The sequence below is a fragment of the Trichomonas vaginalis genome, chromosome V (genome assembly GCF_026262505.1).
Source record: "Trichomonas vaginalis G3 chromosome V, whole genome shotgun sequence".
In the NCBI taxonomy this organism is placed as follows: domain Eukaryota; phylum Parabasalia; order Trichomonadida; family Trichomonadidae; genus Trichomonas; species Trichomonas vaginalis.
Window position 1 is genome coordinate 13,897,933 of NC_067207.1, and position 19,708 is coordinate 13,917,640.

At 31.5% G+C, this 19,708-nt stretch overlaps 6 protein-coding genes and 2 pseudogenes across 8 annotated transcripts, besides 3 other annotated features; 4 read left to right on the top strand and 4 right to left on the bottom strand.

The window, feature by feature from the left end:
• Positions 1-7,777: 7,777 nt before the first annotated feature.
• TVAGG3_0332680 (spectrin binding) lies at positions 7,778-9,430 on the bottom strand (the record flags this gene model as incomplete). The annotated part of the gene is made up of 1 exon (XM_001301728.1): positions 7,778-9,430. One exon carries the CDS (start codon positions 9,428-9,430, stop codon positions 7,778-7,780), a length of 1,653 nt encoding a protein of 550 aa, XP_001301729.1.
• Positions 9,431-10,045: 615 nt separating this feature from the next.
• Positions 10,046-11,494, bottom strand: TVAGG3_0332690 (cilia- and flagella-associated protein 53 family; the record flags this gene model as incomplete). Its single annotated transcript, XM_001301727.1, has 1 exon — positions 10,046-11,494. The coding sequence occupies one exon, from the start codon at positions 11,492-11,494 to the stop codon at positions 10,046-10,048; it is 1,449 nt and encodes a 482-aa protein (XP_001301728.1).
• Positions 11,495-12,164: 670 nt separating this feature from the next.
• On the bottom strand, positions 12,165-13,061 carry TVAGG3_0332700 (negative regulation of ER-associated ubiquitin-dependent protein catabolic process; the record flags this gene model as incomplete). The annotated part of the gene is made up of 1 exon (XM_001301726.1): positions 12,165-13,061. The coding sequence occupies one exon, from the start codon at positions 13,059-13,061 to the stop codon at positions 12,165-12,167; it is 897 nt and encodes a 298-aa protein (XP_001301727.1).
• Positions 13,062-13,310: 249 nt separating this feature from the next.
• Positions 13,311-15,611: a mobile genetic element.
• A 3-nt stretch (positions 15,612-15,614) lies between these two features.
• Positions 15,615-15,715: a terminal%2Cinverted (terminal inverted repeat of Maverick-3 transposon ID:TVAGG3_0332720).
• Positions 15,615-19,708: part of a mobile genetic element that runs on past the window's edge.
• Positions 15,905-16,723, top strand: TVAGG3_0332730 (phage tail repeat-like family; the record flags this gene model as incomplete). The annotated part of the gene is made up of 1 exon (XM_051230500.1): positions 15,905-16,723. One exon carries the CDS (start codon positions 15,905-15,907, stop codon positions 16,721-16,723), a length of 819 nt encoding a protein of 272 aa, XP_051100230.1.
• TVAGG3_0332740 (uncharacterized protein) lies at positions 16,863-17,225 on the top strand (the record flags this gene model as incomplete). The annotated part of the gene is made up of 1 exon (XM_001301725.1): positions 16,863-17,225. One exon carries the CDS (start codon positions 16,863-16,865, stop codon positions 17,223-17,225), a length of 363 nt encoding a protein of 120 aa, XP_001301726.1.
• Positions 17,244-17,486, top strand: TVAGG3_0332750 (serine threonine-protein phosphatase family; the record flags this gene model as incomplete). Its single annotated transcript, XM_051230501.1, has 1 exon — positions 17,244-17,486. The coding sequence occupies one exon, from the start codon at positions 17,244-17,246 to the stop codon at positions 17,484-17,486; it is 243 nt and encodes an 80-aa protein (XP_051100231.1).
• Positions 17,489-18,334, bottom strand: TVAGG3_0332760 (annotated as a pseudogene). The gene has a single exon. A coding segment is annotated over exon 1 (846 nt).
• TVAGG3_0332770 lies at positions 18,353-19,593 on the top strand (annotated as a pseudogene). The gene has a single exon. A coding segment is annotated over exon 1 (1,241 nt).

The following is a 19,708-nucleotide window of genomic DNA, read 5'->3' on the forward strand; positions in this document are numbered from 1 at the left end:
GACATTGTGACCGACAGGAGTGCACAATACACTCTTTGTCGGTCAAAGTTTTGCAATCACATTCTGATTGCAGAAGATTGTCTCATTCTGGGAGACATGCAGTGACAATGTCTCCCGGAATGAGACATGCAGACCGACAAGAGTGCACAATACACTCTTGTCGGTCGAAGTTTTGCAATCGCGTTGTGATTGCAAAAGATTGTGCTATTCCTGCATATTTTCTACGAGCCTGCTTCATAAAATTGAATCCTTCTATCCAAATTAAATGCGATTTCGCTAATCTTTCATCTAAAATCACTAATCAGAAGCATATTGCAAGTTAACTTGAACCGGCATGTTCCTCCTATCCTGTCTTTCAGTTCTTTCTGTCAGCCATGGTTCACAAGGAGGAGAGCTTTGCGCACAATCAAACAGAAGATTGCGGCAGAGGAACCGGGAAGAGAGCAGCTTGAAGCGGTAAGCTGTTTTCAAGTCTTTAGTTAACAAACTTTAACAAAAGACATCTAAAAAATTTGAAATAATTGCAAAATAATGCCGTCAGGTAATGCGCACCTAAGGGAAGTGTTTTGCTGGAGTTGGGGGTATCTTGGTGAGTACTCAGGAGGCCAAGAAGGGAACCACAACCGACATTTTGCTGACGCATTGTGTAAGCAACCATTCTGATAACCGCTCAAACCGTCGGGACAAAATAATTTATGAATTTATAAGTCATCTTTCTAATACATATTTTTGGAAGGGCGTAAGATACGCCAACTTAAATATATTATTAAATATGAGAAAATCGCTCAACAAAAAAACAATTCTTTCAAAAAGTTTAAAATTTATCTTTCTAATACATATTTTTGGAAGGGCGTAAGATATGCCAACTTAAATATATTATTAAATATGAGAAAATCGCTCAACAAAAAAACAATTCTTTCAAAAAGTTTAAAATTTATCTTTCTAATACATATTTTTGGAAGGGCGTAAGATACGCCAACTTAAATATATTATTAAATATGAGAAAATCGCTCAACAAAAAAACAATTCTTTCAAAAAGTTTGACATTGATCTTTCTAATACATATCCTATGGAAGGAGTTTACATTCACAAAATAAAAACCAGTTCAAAATCTTATTACTCCTTGAATTAAAATCATTTAATTTCAAATCCATTCCAAATCCTTAAATCTGTATTAAAATCATTTTGCCAACAACCAACACAATACAAATTACATTTCCATATATCTTCTTGTCCATTTTAATTTTTTATCTCATTTTATTTAATTTTATTTAAAGCATATAGACATCGAGATCCTTTACACATAGTTATATAAAAGTCAAATACATAATAAATTCTTAATTCTAGAGATATCTCAAAATCTCAATTTTTTAATTTAAAATACCTTTCATTTTTCACAGTACTATCACAACAAACAAGCCATTTACTAATTAAAACATATAAGAAAAATATCAAATTACAAAACAACTTTCAATATCATTCGCATCGAATTCTATTTTTTCATAACTATCAACTACATGTTATTATATAATATATGTTGGCGCATATTCCACTCTATACAAGTGTCAGACACACTCACACAAAGCTGTGAGATTCATACCTCTATCAGTAGGACTTCTCAAATCAAGAACACATATGTTTCACTATCGCACATCTGTGTAGGATCTAATTAATCCTTTGGACTGGTACTTCAAAATTTGATAATTTGATAATTTCATGTGATATCATCATTTGCCTTTAAAACAACTGTGCGTTAAACTAGACACGTTTCTCTATCATAATGCAAAATATCAAAGTTTGGGAGACTCCCAAAGTGTCTGAAACTGATCATAAGGGTGAAAAACCGTTTTCCAGAAGTTGGGAACGTAGGGTACTGTCAAAATTGCAAACATGGAGTTGTTGAATAAAAACATTCAAATAATTTTAACAAAGAAGCTCATATAATTATTATCAAGAGTTTAATTAAGATATTTCATTTAAAAATCTTATGCATTAAGGCAATACCTACAAAGTGGCTCTAAGAATGAATCAAAAGCGTAAAATCTTCTTTTGGCAATAGAACATGCTTCGTTATCGATGTAGATACTGTCTCCATGACCTGATAAAAAAAAATTATAGAATTCACATGAGTTATGGAGGAGTTTAGAATCAGATGTAGCACTAAAAATTATTACTTTATCTCACTCATCTGAAAATAGACAATTTTCTAAATAGTGTTTCAAAATATTTTCAATCTTGCAATTTTGGCATTAAATATTCTGACCTTTGAAAGGATCACCGTAGTACTCTTTCCAAGCATCATCTTCTGATGAAAACTTCTTGAGATTTGAGGAGAGTTGAGACTGAGAAAAAAAAATGTCAAATTTTCGTTATGAATTTTCGAAAATTAATTGTCCCATCTCTAGGTACTATTCAATTTATTATAGAAGTCTCTCTATACAAATATATAATGCATGATATATTCTTGACCTCAGAAAGTTTTGGGGCCTTCGTTCTCTGCATTTTCCAAATTTATTCAACATTAATTGGATATGTATATTATTTGATGGCTGCATATATGGATCCAGGATACTTAACTCCAGAGTTTGTTGCAGAAATGAGAGGAGATCCTACTTATACTGAAGAATTAGATGATTATGGAAATAAAACTTTTTGTAAAAAATGCAATTTGAATAGGCCACTCAGATGTCATCATTGTAGTGTCTGCAATAAATGCGTTCTCGTTTATGATCATCATTGTAATATTATTAATAATTGCATTGGTCACAGAAATTACAAATGTTTCTTTTCATTCTTAGTAATATGGCTTTTTAATGCAGTTTTATCTTTATCTTTAATTGGATATCAGCTTTTTACTGTTAAAAATTCCGGAAAATTGATATTGGCATTCATAGGATTCATTGCATTCTATCTTATTACTGGATTTTTCATTTTAATGCAATTAATTGGTCAAATACCTCTTTTATTGAATAATACAACGCATGTTGAAGTTATGCAAAATATTAAACTTTAAAAGATATATAACAAGCATCATATGATATTTTATAATCGTTTCTATGCAGGAAATCTCGCTGAAAACATTGCCTGCAGATTTGGATCAAATATTATTTTGTGGTTCCTTCCAACACCAAATTTTGATACAGGGTATTTGTTCAAGCAGAACCCTGATTACTATCCTGCCTATTTAATAGCGCAACAAGATGATCATGAATTTTATGATGATCCAAATGCTCCTTTCAACAGAAATTTCAATAGATTTAACGAATAGAGTATATTTACTTTCTATCCATCAGATGATTTGATTTGAATTTTATGAAAATTTCAAAAATTGAATCACAAAAATATAATTTGTATGTAATATTACCTAAACATAGATAAATATTTCTTGACATAAATATATTTTTAATAAAGAACATATATTTTACATAGAAGCAATCAAAACCAGAAAAATTTTTACAATTGATGATATTATAGTTTGATTTACATCTCTATATTACTGGAGCAAAACCACCGAAGAAAAGCACTGAAATTCCTCGTCTTCCGGTCTTTCCATTAAAAAAACTGCTAATTCCAAGATAATGATGAGAAATAACAAGAAAACTTCTGAAAATGAAGATACTGACATAACTTTCGATGAATAAGTAAATATTTCATTTATTTATTTATTTATTACAACGATAATTTACTGATATTCAATGACAATATCTTTTAAAAAAAAGTAAGTAATATTATAATTTCATAGGTTTTTTAAAAAATATAAGACAAATATCAAAAGAATTCTCTTCAATAAGTAAAAGCAACTTCGAATCTTTCTTGGTATTATAGGAGACAACTTTTGAATTGCTTTGCCAAGCATTGACTTTGATCATCGATATTTGGTATTTGTACAAAGTTTGATTTTAATCATATATTTTCTCGAAATACAAATTGAGCATTATTTTTCCAAAATTTTAGTCAAATTGTTCAGGAATTATCATTTGAAATATGGTCCATATTGTGAAGGATACATGTCAAACTTATATGGTGTAAAGCGAATAATATTATAAATGATTTCTTGATATGAACAGATCGGAGGAAAGTATTATTCACGCATTAAATTTAAAAAACGTTGGCCTTCAGTTTCTATCAAGAATTTAAATCCCGATCAAAATAAATGTATATACTGAAAAATATCCCAAAAACAGAATAACTAGCTTAGAAGTACTGAAATTTTTATCCTCGAAATCTTTCAACTAATCCTTTAGTCTTTCTTTTCAAAACCGGAAATAACAAAGATTTAAACTCGATTTACAAAATGATCAAAACAGAATTGATTGATTCAAAGAGATGTCTCCAAAAAATTGTTATCAAGGATATTTTAAATGTTATTATGTATAACAATCGTTATACAAAGTAATACTTGAAATAAATGATATTATCAAATGTTTTGTTTATTCAGCACTGTTTGGTATTCGATCTCATTGTAGATATTTCCTTGCAATTGATTAAAATGTAAATGAAAAATTCGTAATGAAGAAACAGCCCTTCGTTATGCAGCAGAAAGCAATACCAAAGATACTGTTCAACTTCTTATTTCACTTGGTATAAAAATCAATGAAAATGAAAAATATGGAGAAACCGCTTTTGATTATGCAGATCATAAAAATCATGAAGAAATTATTGAAATTCTTATTTCAGATTCTGCAATTTCCGGTTAATAGTTATCTGACTCGAAATCCATTTTTGATCCCGATCGGTCGTAATTTAAATTTTCTTCGACCGTTGTCCCCGATGGTTCCATTAAAATTCGACGATAAAATTTTGAATAGACGCGAAACCTAGGAAAAGGAGTTTGCTTTAGACGAAAAATGCGGAATAATTCTCTGGAATTTTAAGTTTTTTTTTAAATTGTATGCAGCATAATATCTCTATTTTAAAGGTTAATGGTACATTTTCAAATCCATTCAAAATTTGAATGCAGGGATGAGAATTAGAGCTTATTGGTTAATGGAATCCAAATATCTTAAAGGCAGTATATAAATATTATGTAAAATCAGAATCTACAATTAGATATTGGTCTTGCCATATAAATTCTGAAATTGAACGATAGTCATCGCTTGGCCAGACCGTGGACCCTTAAGGTTGGGAGGATGATTGGTAGCCGACGTACATATAACTTCGATATTAGACTCATCATTCATTAACATTTCTGCTCCAGGTAATGGAGGTGCTCTAGCACTTGAAAACACCCAAACTAAAATCTTTTGTTGCTTATTTTTTCAATGTCAGGCCCATGCAAATGGCGGAGCGATGATAATTAAAAATTCCTTGAGCAATATCTCAAATATAAAATTTGATTCATGTTTCGTTCGAGAAAACTATAATGCACAATATGGTAATTGCTTTTATATAATCGATAGCATAAGCGATGTAAAAATGAGCTCAGTGTACAAATGTGGGCCTGATATTGAAAAATGTGGTGATTCTCCTTGTGTTTTCATTAATAAATATGTCGATTTAAAATATTTGAATGCAACAAACAATTTTGATATTTGTGGCTCTGGGAGTATAGGTGTTTTCAGCGTAATATCTGGATCTTCGATATCATATATTCATTATGAAGGCATGCTTACTTCTAATAATTATGCTGAATTATGGAATACTGTTGGTACTTTTTCCAAAAGTAATTTTATAAATAAAACTCGGAGTGAGATGTTTTATGTAACTCCTTCTTCTGCAATTTTAACATTTGAAAATTGTATTTTCTTTTATTCGGCTCCCACATTACTTCAAGGTGGAGGTAAAATTATATTCACTAATTGCCAAAGTGATAGCTCATATAATGGCTATAGCCTTACACCTATTTTGGACATTAAAAAATTCCTTTTCATAGTTTCAGAGTGCAAATGGCATGATTGCCCATCAAATATTAATTATTTACAATGTCTGAATCAAAATTACATATATTTCTATTTACTAATATTCATTTAATCTTGTATTATCATTAAACTTATTGAATATTTTCCATTAGGTATATTATAGATGCACTTTCGCCCATTTAACTTTAATTGAAATTTCTGATAACATGCGTGATGCACCTAAGAAATTTGAGTAAAAACGCGAGAGGTATAAGCTTAATGCTATTTATTATTCAAAAAATTTTTGAGATTAATTTCAATCAAGAATTGTTATAAGTTTATAGCTCCACACTACAGATCACTAAACATTATTCAATACATTCTGACAAAGAGTATTATGTCATGTTTGTTTTCAACATGAATAACAACAAAATATTTTAATTTTCAATCAAAACTTATTTGGATTTTCCAATTGAGAGATTGGAAGTTCCAATCTCTCAATATTTCCAATTGCGACGGTTTTTCCAATCGGGCGGTTTTTCGAATTACGACGGTTTTTCCAATTAATTGGAAATTCCAAATAAGGGGGTATATTTATAAATTCACTGCTATTTATAAATAGGTCTAATTAATTGTATTTTCTATTGGTAATCAAAACAAATTCTATAGTTTATATTACTTCCTATAGTGACGCCAAAGCCCTTTCAAAAATTTAAAATACGGTGGAGTCACGACGTAAATCATTCAATATTGAGAAGTTTACATCGTGATGCCAACCCCAAAAAAGCCTAATGAATTACAAAGATATTTTATTTGTCAAAAATAAATATTGCTGATTTTTAATCGAAGCAAATACAGTGAACTAAGAGATATCTTTAAATTCCATATCAACCCTTATATCGCATTGTATCAGCTCAAAATCGGAAAAGACGAAGATTTAAACTCGATTTACAAAATGATCAAAACAGAATTGATTGATTCAAAGAGATGTCTCCAAAAAATTGTTATCAAGGATATTTTAAATGTTATTATGTATAACAATCGTTATACAAAGTAATACTTGAAATAAATGATATTATCAAATGTTTTGTTTATTCAGCACTGTTTGGTATTCGATCTCATTGTAGATATTTCCTTGCAATTGATTAAAATGTAAATGAAAAATTCGTAATGAAGAAACAGCCCTTCGTTATGCAGCAGAAAGCAATACCAAAGATACTGTTCAACTTCTTATTTCACTTGGTATAAAAATCAATGAAAATGAAAAATATGGAGAAACCGCTTTTGATTATGCAGATCATAAAAATCATGAAGAAATTATTGAAATTCTTATTTCAGATTCTGCAATTTTCGCTTGATCTGTAAGTGGAAATTGAATTTTATGAGAAGAAAACTCTTTAAAAGCTTCTTCAATAGATGGCCTTCTGTGGAGATTCTGGGACCAAGACATTGACTTAGATCATATACCTATTCATATATTGAATAATACATATAAATAGATAGCAAAGGAAAAGCATTTGAATGGCAATTTATCTTTTAAAAACGTAAACATTTTCCATGAACTGTCAAAATTATTTATCATTAATATCTCAAGGTCTTACTCTAAATCATGTAAAAGAAGATGTTTAACTATTTCTTGACAGCGTCAATTTTTTGATAACTGTGGTTGAAGCATCATTGATATTTTTCCATTAACAACTGGAATACATAACCGTTTAGTTCATACCAGAGAGCAATTAATAAGAAAACTATATTAATGCAAATGATTCCAGAAATTGCATATATTAATGTTTGGATACAATTTGAAATGCGTTGGTGAGTTATTTTTCTTTTTATAAATTTCAATAAAAAGAAGAAAGATGCCATCAATATTATAGATATTATATCGATGTCACTATGGGGTTTCCAGATATAATCAAACAAAATATCATCATCGCCAGTTAATTTGCTGTTTGGATTAGTTTTTCCCCATGTGATTTTAATAGAGCTTCCATTTCGGAATCTTCGATCAAAGAATCAAGAAAATCAATGTTATTTTCGCGAACAATATTCATTTCAATTTTATTATTTTTGAGAATATCTTCATGTGTTTTCTTGTTAAGCATAACAGCAATATCAAGAGGAGTCTGACCATTTTTATTTAAAGAATTTATTTCAGCACCATGAGAAATTAATATTTCGGCGCCTTCTTTATTAGATAATAATGCTGCTATATGAAGAGGTCTATTTCCATAAAAATTTTTCCTATTGACTTTTGCACCATTTGAAATCAGAAATTCAATCATATCATTATTGTTACTTCCTAAAATTAAAGAATTTTTATAATCATCAGGGAAATTACAAATTATATCCAATTGCTTAAGTAATGGTTCCTTAACTTTTCTAGAATTATGCATTAATGCATAAATAATAGCATTATTTCCATCAAAGTCTGTTGTGTTGATTTTTGCACCATGTGAAATAAGTAATTGAGCAATTTCTTTATGATTAAATAGTAATGCTAAATATAGAGGAGTAAATCCATGTTTAGTTGCTTTGGTATTTATTTTTGAACCACGTGAAATTAGAATTTCTACAACTTTTTTATTATTATTTATGGTTGCAATATGAAGTGATGTTAAGTGGGTAATATCTCCTATTTGATCGATAATGGCCTCATGTGAATTGAGCAACTCCACCAATTCAGTGTTGTTTGGATTCACCGCAATATTAAATGCAGATCCAGACGGAAATATCTTTTGATCAATATCACTTCCTTTCATAATCAGATATTTTGCAATATCATTATGTTTTTCTTTAGCTGCAACAGAAAGCGCTGTGTCACCATTTTGATGCACATAATTAATATCTGCATCTTTTGAAAGAAAATATTCACAAAGAGACTGAATATGAAAAGCAGGAGAATATACAAAACATCCGTTGATATCATTAGTTTGTTTTAAATATTCAAGAAATACTTGAAGATTTTTGTGATCAGCGCATTTATCTAGAGGAATTTTTAATTGGTATTTATTTATCAATTTCATAACATTATCCATATTATGAGATGCAATTGCATTTTCCATTGTAGATGAATCGGGTTTTTGTGCTCTCAAACATTCTTTGATAATTTCTTTATTGTTTCCTAGAAATGAAGAATCAAGGCATTCTTTTGTGATCTGCACTTTGTTTGTATTTATTAGTGCCCAGAAACAATTAACTGCGCCTTGTTCGCAACAAAATTGAAGTATTTCATTGAGATTGTGATTTCCCAGTCTTAAAAAATTATATAATTTTTTCTGATCATCATTTAATAGAATTTCATTAATTGGATTAGCAGTATCTGCTTCCGAAAGAGATCTGATGTCAAAATCGTTATCACAATGATATTCTTCATATATTCTTTTCATTAACTCTAGGTATGCATGACGATATTTTAATCTATGAAGCCCAACTTTTCTCATCGAATGAATCATCTCTTGTGGTGTAAAATATCCAGCATCTATCAAGTTATCTTTGATTTCGTTGTATAATCCTGTTGTTGAGTTTATTTCATCTGAATTTAAATTGTATATTAGATTCCATGTATCAATGTATTCCTTGTACTTATTCATAAGTGTATTATAACGTTTGAATGCTTTGTCTTCATCTATTAGTAGATTAATAAAGAGAAATATCATGAATTGTAAAGTTAGAATAAAATTTCCAATTTGTAAAGTTATAATAAAATTTATCGTTTTCGCCTCAAATACATATACTTATTTTGCTACTCTTCTGATTGATATATTTCAATTCTTGCCTATGGGCACATATTTTTATATAACACTTTAGCATCTTATTATTTCATTTACTGGAAAATCTTGAAATTGGTGATGAGAATTCTTTTTTTCCATTGTATATTTTAAAAGTGCACTTACACCCACCTGACTTTAATTCAAATTTCTGACAATCTGCATGAAACTATATTGAATGTCATACGGGGGTAAGTGTGCCCTTGAAAGCATTTTTGGTTTAGGTTAAATGGAAATGATGTGTAAAATTTTGAGTCTCAAAATTTGAGACTTTCAATGTGAAAATGCAGAGTTTTGAAGTCTCAAACAGCTCTAGAATTTAAAAAAAGGTGAGGGATAAATTTGAAAACAAAAAAAGCTGGATGTGAGTTTTAGCAAATAAAAAAATATCTTTTTTTCAAGACAAAAAATTATATAAATAAAAATATAAATAAAAAGTTAACGATTTCCACGGAATCTATTTCCAACGAACAAGTTTGGATTTGCCAGTTCCTTCTTAATTCTTTCTTCTTCAGCAGCCCATCCATCTACCATTGCCTTTACACGTGCCGCATCTTCAGCCTTTTCCTTAGCCTCTCTTTCTGCTTTCATTCTGCTCTGTGCCTGTAACATCTCGTATTGGTTCTTGATTCTGAGAAGTCTCTGTTCCTTCTCTTCCTGTTCGATCTGTTTCTCGAACTCGAGCTCCTCTTCAAGGCGCTTAGTCTCAGCAAGCTTCTCCTGGCGTTGCTTGATCTTCTCGTTCTCGTGGAGCTGTATTGTCTTAATGCGATCGTCAACGGCATCGAGCATAAGTTTTCTACGGGCTTCAGCATCTTTGCGGCGGAGTTCGTCATCGCGATCGTTAGCTTCCTGTTGAGCGCGCTGTAAGAACATTTCGGAACGGTTATCTTCTGCGGCCTTCTTGTTCAATTGAGTCTCGAATAATTTTCTGTTCATCTCTGCTTTGCGGTTTCTAACGATGCGCTCGACGAGCTCATCTTCTTCCTGTTGACGAAGCTCTTCAGCAGCTTGAGCAGCGTATTTGGCATCAAGTGCTTTATCGTCTTCGATAATTTTACGGCGAGTAGCGATCTGTTCGGAGTTAAGCTTATCAAGTTCCTGGCGACGTTCGGCCTGCTGTTGGGCTTTCTTCTCGGCAGCCTCTTTAGCAGCCTTAATTTGACTTTCGACTGTAGTTCTGAATTCCAAGCTTTCTTTGTATTCCTGTTCTTTCTGCGTTTTGACTAATTGTGATTTCTCGTTCATTTGGGCTAACCATGTCTCTCTGTTCTGCATTAACTTTTGGCGATGATCGTCCTTAGCGTTAGCCTGCTCTTCTTTCCATTTAGCTACGTTCTCCTTAACTGTAGCAGCGTATTGCTCTTCAGCCTGGTCGCCTTTCTGGCGCTCAAGCTCCTTTTCAATAACTTGTTGATCTCTCTCCTTAATTACCTGGCGCTGAAGTGCTTCAGAAACCTGGTGACGGAGAGGATCGCATGAATCACGCCATCCTTGTTCGTTCTTTTCAGCAACGTATTTATCATGTTCCTCTTGGCGACGAGTTCTTAATGCTGTAAGTTGTTGTTTAAGGCGGTCACGACGTTTAGCTGGAGTTTCTACTGTATTTTGAATTTCAACTGAATATTGGTTTTCTTCATTTTCGAGAAGTTGTGCAAGTTTATTACGACGCTCCTCGAGTTCATCCTGGTATTTCTTGACACGTTCTTGCGCTCTTCGTCTGAGCTCTCCGCCTTGATAACGATTTAATGTACGTTGTTCAAATTGTGCGCGCTGCCTTGTTAAATTATCTTCGGCAGCAGCCTCGTTATAGAATCTGTTTGCTTCTTCACGAGCCCTACGTTCCATAAGGAACTGGAGGCCGAGAGACCTGCCTGGACGCGACATTACTGCTTGTAACGTATCAAAACCGCAGAATTTTCTGAAGTTTGCATTTTTCTGTTTTCGTTGGTATTCGGCTTTCTGAGGAGATACAAGGATTGAGATATAAATGGAAGATACTTTGTCAAGAACTCTATAATTTCTCCCTTTGGACTTCTTTCATTTCTTGAATTATATCATTTCATTCTTTATTAACTTAATATCTGATAATTTGACTTCTTAAAATGAAATAAATGAACTTAATATTTGCATTCTAGATGGATCATGTCATTTGGTTAGCAATTTTGTAAAAGAATATTGTTTATTATTTTTCAAAAATAACATATTTCTAGTCAATTGTCAATATCTTAGTCATTTGTGATGTTTTTATGTTTGAACCATTCATAAGATAGTTATGAATTCATTGAATTTCATCATTAATGAATTTGATATAACTTATCTTTCATTTGTTTGAATGCTTTGAATAGAATTGTAGCTAAACACAACTAAAATTAGGATTTAACAATTTGAAAATAGATATTTTTGAAAAAATAATTCTATTTGAGAAAAAAAAAGTTATCAGTTGTGTGTTTTGGATACAATACAATTTCTTAATATAAATATCATGGAAATGATTTTAAAATGAAAGATATAATTAATTATTTTCTTTTCTAAAGTAAGACACATAAAAACTATATCAATTGTATGAAAGAATGCTAAAATCGATAAGGTTTTGGAGTAATTTTTTGTCGTAATCAGGAATTTCATATTCAACTCCAAAGAAGCGCCTTGCCAGTATATTATCTGTATTGTTGGGTGTCATTCTGTTCATCTCATCAATAGCTTCTTCTCTTGCGAGAAGTGCCTCTTCATATTGAGGATCTTTATTGATAGCGATATCGTAGTAGTCTAAAGCTTTAAATATCTTGCCAGAGTCCATGTATGCCTTTCCCATGCGAACATAAGCTTTCACGAAATCACTATTTAATTCCAAAGTCCACTGGCAATCGGAAATTGCCATACTTGGATGCTCTGTAGCCAGATATGCTGATGCTCTGTTTGAGTGATTAATATGGTTCAATGGATTATGGAAAATTGCAGAATTATATTTTGCAATAGCTCCGCCAAAGTCTCCTGACTTATAAATTACATTTCCTTGGGCTTTGATCTCTTCAGACTCTGTTTTGTTTATGGTTGTTGTTTTTTGTTTCAGCTTTTCCACTCTATTTTGATTGAATTTTTCATTTTCTATTAATTCATCGTGAGATTTTCTGAATTTGAGCGTTAATGGTGGAGGGAATTTCTCCATATTAAATAATTCTTCATCAGTCGGTGAATGTTTCAAAGAATTTTCTGTTTCTTCAGATGTTTCTTCCAAAACTTTGGTGGCTTGTTGGCACATTGTGTTCATCATTGTCATTATTGAGGATTTTTGCTGTTCAGAAAGTGTTCGAGGGGTGACCGAAGAAGGATTTTTTAAAATTTCTGTAATTTGTTGCACGGAAGACTCAGTTTTCTGGTCTTCAAGTGCAATTTCGTGGATTAAGTTTGAGTCAACCCACTCCATAACAGGGTGGGAGAATTGAGAATTCATTGAAAATTTATCCGCAAAAAAAATTTCAACCACTATCGGCGTGAAGCTGGGAAAATCAAAATAATGACTCCTTCGAATTAAAACGCTAACTGGCTTAGAAAACATTTGTCCGTGGCACTTCCTAAGGATATTTAATCTATTGATAAATGGATTTCGCGATCCTCGAAGTAAAAATTAAGTAAACTGATACACTTTTTTGTCTCAATTTTAGCTTGAATTAAAAAAAATTGGAATTGTCGATTTAAAATTGGTAAAAAAGGGGGTTGGCGTCCTAAGGCGTCCTAGTGTAAATTTCTCAAAATTGTGATATTTACATCACATTTTTGAGAGGTTTATGGGCGTCCTAAGGGAAAATTGAATAGCTAGGGCGTCCCGAATTTTCATTCTAAGATTTAAATATATTATATACTTAAGTATACTACAAGAAATATAAAAATTAAATTTTTATTATGTTAACTTATAAGAAAATTTTTTGAATTATCGTTGATTTATTGTAATCTTTCCAGGCTATACTTTTGAAATCAACTTTACCTGTCATACGCATTAATGTAGTAGATGTCCAGGTGTAGCTATTATATCCCAGCAACATTGGTATTTTATCATTGTAAGATATCAAAATGAAGCGTTTTTTCAGATATAATTTTTCGTAAATTTTTCAAAAATAAGATGGTAAAAAAGCCTCGACTTGCTCGAAAAATAACAATTTTTTTTACTTGTAAAAATAACCTTTTTACAGCATGGGCAGCTATTCAATCACTATTTCTTTTTCTAAAAGTATATTTTTCAAAAAAAATTAAGATCAAATTCGACAATTTCTTGATGAAAGCAAAAATATTACACATACTTCTAGATGCATGGGATAAAATATGCAATTATTCAATCAATTCGCATGATTTGAAAAAAAAAATCTAAATTTGATAAAAATGTAGAAATTTTTTATTTTGAACTTGAGATTCGATTTTTTTGATCCAATTTGTGAATTTTTTTTTGATCGGAATTTCAATTAATTTGTTGATCAAAAATGACCTCACAATGTTTGATCATAAGTGAAGTCATCTTCATGGGTATTTAGAAATTCCAAGAGAAATTGCTTATTTCTCGCAGATGTAATATCTGAGAAAATCGAATTTAAATATTCATAGAAACCCAAATCATTCTCCGGTTCGAATAATTCATCTGTTGCTTTTTCTGTTTTTTCTATGAATTTTAATAATTTGATTAATAAATCTTCATCAGGAAGAATTATTGCTGCATTTGTGATAAAATTCCATATTGAGGTAATATGGCAATAATTACATTTATAAAATGTAATTTTATCCAAAATTTTTTGGCAAATTCGCATAATAGCATTAATATTTGAAGCTGAGATTAAACCTGTGATTACTTCTGTAACTTTTGGAAAATCATCGCAATTTAATATCTCTTTATATTGAATTGAGAAATAAAAAAAATCAAATGGATTCATTTCTTCAATTTCAAGGAGATTGTAAAAATTGATAGAAGTGTTATTGCAACAAATTGTATTTGCAGCAAAAAATATCATTTGCTCGATTCCATTTTTGGAATAAATTTGCTGGAACAATGTTAAATTAAAACAGTTGCTTAATTTTTCTTCATTGTTTTCATAAAAAAGTAACAAGTTTGCAACTGAAATTTCAAAATTTTGATAATTGCCAGTTATTTCAGTAAATATATATATTTGCTTTTCTTCATCTAAAAATGGCAAATATTGATTTGCAATATTAACTAAAGTTTGGGATAAATTGTTCCAGTTTGATTTTACAATTTGTGAGCACATTATGTAATATGTAAATTTATCCGCTTTGTAGGAATTTAAAATTGTTTGTTGTTCTGTTTCAGTTAAATTACTGAATTTTTCAAGATTAATATTGTGATAAAAAATAGAATCCTTGAAAAACAATTATCGAAAATGCGCTCGTTATTGGGAATTCTTCCTACTACAAATGCTATTGTTGGGCCGTCAAAACAAGTTTCAGTTAATAGCAAGCAAAATTCTGAAAAAAATAAGAAAAAATCTTCCATAACAACAAAATCAAACAATAAAAAACAAAATTCATCCGACAATCCTCCTAAACGTAAAGCTCCTATTTCGGAAAGGATTCTCAGCGATAATAACTTATATTTTCAAGTTCATCGAAAGAGATCGAAAAGCAAACGTTCCACATCTACAGAGAAAAAGAATTGATATATGAAGTCTAATTCCTTTTATAACTACTATATTTTTATTCTTATGACTAAAAAATAATATATTATTTAACAATTTTCATTTTTTTCTTTTCACAATTTCGTTTTATTTCCATTTATTGTTAAATGATTTTTAGCATACACCTTTCTTTGTTCATCTTCTAAATACAATTTATTTTTTCTTAGATATAATTCTATTCATTCAATTCGATCGTCATTTTTCAGTACATGATCGTAATTTTCAATTATTGATCGCGATTTTACTTCAGAATTTGTTTGCAATATTGCTTATCAAAATTATATCTCTATTCTCTCATTTCTGTTTAGTCAATATCATTACACTCCAAAAAAAAAAAAAAAAAAAAAAAAAAAAAAAAAGGAAGTGGGGCTTCCAGGCACTTCGTGCCCTCTAGCCCTGAAGATGTTTAGTATAAATGAAGTTTTTATTCGGAAAATTGTTAGTCTTCTGGTGTGAATTCGGAGGACTCTTCTTGGATAGAGTCTTGTATTTCCTCCTCCATTGCTTCTGGGTCGAAAACATTATATAATGTGTCGCTTTTCACAAATTATATATGTTTTCATGTTTTGTCACTTTTCTGTCACTTTTCAGGGAAAAACATTTTTATTATTATATATAAATGAATTTTACAAAACCACCGTTACCCTTCTTTGGAAATAAGAGTAGATGTAAAGATATTCTATTGAGAGAACTTAAGAAACTACCGAATGGTCTAACATTTGTAGACTTGTTCGGTGGAAGTTTCTATATATCTCATTTGTGCCATACAATATTTCCTGACTCAAAGATTATATGCAATGACTTCGACAACTATATGAACCGTCTCAAACATATACCAGACACAAACAAAATATTGAAAGAGTTAAAAGAAAAGATACCTATAGGTAAGATGGAACGTATACCATTAGATAAGAAAAATACTGTCAGAGAGGTTTTGAAAAAGGCAGAGTATATTGACTGGGATAGTATATCTGCTAGACTATTATATAGTGGTGCTATAAGAGTTCATGACATTGAAACACTTATGTCAAAAGTTTTATATCTTAACTATACAAATGTTTTCAAAGAGAACATAGAAAAATATATTGAGGGTATAGAGTTTGTGAGATGTCATTGGACAGAGTTGTATGAAAAATATAAAGACAAGGAAAATATTTTCTTTATAGTGGACCCGCCGTTCTATAACACATGGGATTTTCAATACCAAGTAGACTGGACTTTGAGAGACTCTTTAGAAACTTTAGACGTTTTACATAACCATCCATGCTTTTACTTTACATCCGATAAAAGTGGTTTGGAAAGTGTCATGAGATGGTTAGAGGACATACATGACTATGAGTTTAGATACGATAAGATAGAATATGAGAGAGGTCCTATAAACTGGAGAAAGTGTCATAACAAAGAAATTTTACTAGTAAGTAAATGTGGTTTGAAATAGGACTACTTGTTTTAGGTTTTTTCCATTGTGTCATTTACTTATTTGACGTGGCAGAAAGATATAGAGAATATGAAGATGAACCAATGCCTGCAAATGTCCAGTATATGTACTCGTAAGAGATATTTTTATCTAATATTAAATGGACGCACAGAACTTAGCGAATGCACAGCAACCTGGACAACCAAACCCAGAGAATATTCCAAATGAAGTTAGAATACAAACTGCAATGGCAAACTATGGTCAAGTGCCAACAGATGTACAAATGCAAACTGCCATGTCAAATGACGCTGCGTTAGGCTTACCACCATGGTATGCAAATATGAGATGGAAAGAGTTTTATACAAACCCTGAAGTGGGATATAAACAACTCTATGCAGATGACGCGAACACAGGAGTTGACCCAGAGTATGTTTTCTACCAGAGGAGAAATAGAATGTATGAGCTCCAGTTAAAGAATGCTATGGAACTCAACAGGAAACGTAAGAGACTAGGCGGACATTAGATTTTTACATATAGTAAAATGGGTTTCTTTGGAAGAATAGGAAACTTCTTTCGAAATGTTGGAAGAGGTATATGGAATGGAATAAAAACCGTAGGAAGAGGAATTTGGAACGGAGTCAAAAATATTGGCAAAAGAGTAGGTCAGTTCGTTGGTATTATACCTAAAGACCCTGAACCAGAAGAACAAGCTCCTGTTATACAACAGCCTGAACCTGCACCACAGTCTAGTTGGCAACCAAATCCAACACCTCAACCGTATTAAAATTATATTTTTACCGTTCGATAGTAGTTGTATATGAAACTAAGTTCTAAGTAAAACGCGTGGTATAATGGAATTATTCTCTTTCTTCCATCTGTAGTAAACCATACTTGAAAGTCTGAAATACTTCCACTCGGCGGTTCATATAGCTTTGTAGGTTTTTCGTAAAAGTCATTTGCCAGCATAAAAAAGAGTTTTGTGCACCAGAAAATGAAGCATGAACGATAATAGCATCTGAGTCAAAAACATTTTCATATGTTCCATTAGGGTTTTCGACTTCATAAAAGTTCGGGTGTACTGGATATTCTGCAGGCTGATTTAACATCCTCAGAAACCTATACCATGCCAAGTTGTTATATTTTGTAGAAATAAAACGTCTTCTCCAAGGTCTTCTATTCTATTGATTTTAACAGTTGCATTTTTCCTGTCATATATAATATCGAGATGGTACTCTCCTTCGTCAATGTTGTACTGTTTTGCATATTCGAGATAGATATCGTTTATTTTTCTTGAAAAGCTTGAAGAGTTGTTTCTAAGTTTACAAGCAAATTCACTTGTAAAAGTTTTCCCTGTTCAAATTTCTCATACGTATGTTTTTCTTTGTTATAGTATCGAATTTCAAAAGCGACCGTAAATGGGAAACCATGTATGGCTTCTGAAATGAACTTCATTCTACGAAAGCCAACAGCTTTTGTGACGGATGGGTCTCTTAGCCATCTCAATGGGTAGTCAAAACGATAGCCTTCATGCTTTACGGTCTCTGTCTCAAACTTTTGACCTACGTTAGTAAAAAGTTCATCTAATGGTTTAGTTGTAGCAACTCTTGAATTTTCTTTTTCTATTGAAAGCATATTTTATCTAGAATAAAAATGTCGAAAGAAACAGCGTCTATGAGAGAAATACAACACAACCGACAACTCATTTTGCAAGCTCTAAATAAGAACACAACAAACTTTTCAAACTATTCTAAGATATCTGAGTCATTGAAAGAAGGAAACTTAAAACTGACGATAAACCCATTGACAGACGAGTTTCTGTTTCAAGACAGTAAGAACCATACTGTTTGTATAAATCCAACAAAAAGAACTTTAAACGAGAAACCTATAGATGAACTTTTTTGAAAGCAGATATTGACAACAAAGCTGACAAAGAGTATGTAGATGCAACAAGAGACTATATTCTCGCATGGACAGATAGAACATACCCACAAAAACATCATACACATAACATCTATGACGTAGATGAACTTCAAGAAATGTTAGATGACAAAGCGGATAAAACATATGTTGACAATAAAATGTCAAGTGAAGTGACAAGAGCTGACAAAGAATATTCTAAAAAGACTCATACACATACCATTGCAAATATTACAAACTTACAAGAAACCTTAAACAAGAAAAGTGACGTTGGACATACACACGATTTCTTCGCAACTGTTGGTATAGAAAATATTGAAGGAACGGTTGAAGGAGCTGATGGAACTGGTGGGGATGTATTAAATTGGAAACCTCCTAACTTTCCACAAGGTTTAACATCGGAAGAAGACATAACAACGATGAGATACATTAGATGTAGAAATGTCTATGTCATGGAGGATGAAAAAAAAGTTAAATTCACTGCTCAAGATTTATATGATAAAAAAGCTGACAAAACAGAGCTTCAAACGTTAAAGACAGAAATACTTCAAACAGTATATCCTATAGGTTCTATTTACACGTCAATGAACTCTACCAGACCAGAAGTAGTACTTGGTCTCGGAACTTGGACTCAAATAGTCGACAGGTTTTTGTATTGTGCAAACTCTTCAAAGGAAACAGGTGGAAGTAAAACGATTTCAGGTGCAAATTTACCTGCGCACAGTCACTACGTAAGTTTAACTACATCTCGAGAAGGTGGGCATAGGCATAAATATTGGGATTGGACAGGAATGACAAAAGGTAAAGGATATGATGTTAAAGACAACGTTCAGTTTGCTATAAATTGTTACTTGGATAACACTGAGGTAGGAGGAGATACACATTTCGTTTCAGGGTATACGCAAACAACGGGACAAAGTAAAGACTACATGCCACCTTACATGACAGTTTACGCATGGTATAGAATTGGTTAGTCGTCATTTCAACTTCTTTAGCATATTCGTCAGAGTTGTCTTATATTTGTTAGGAACTGTCTTTGAAAGTATACCACCTTGAACTTTAACAAGTTTGAAACGAGGTCTGACAATA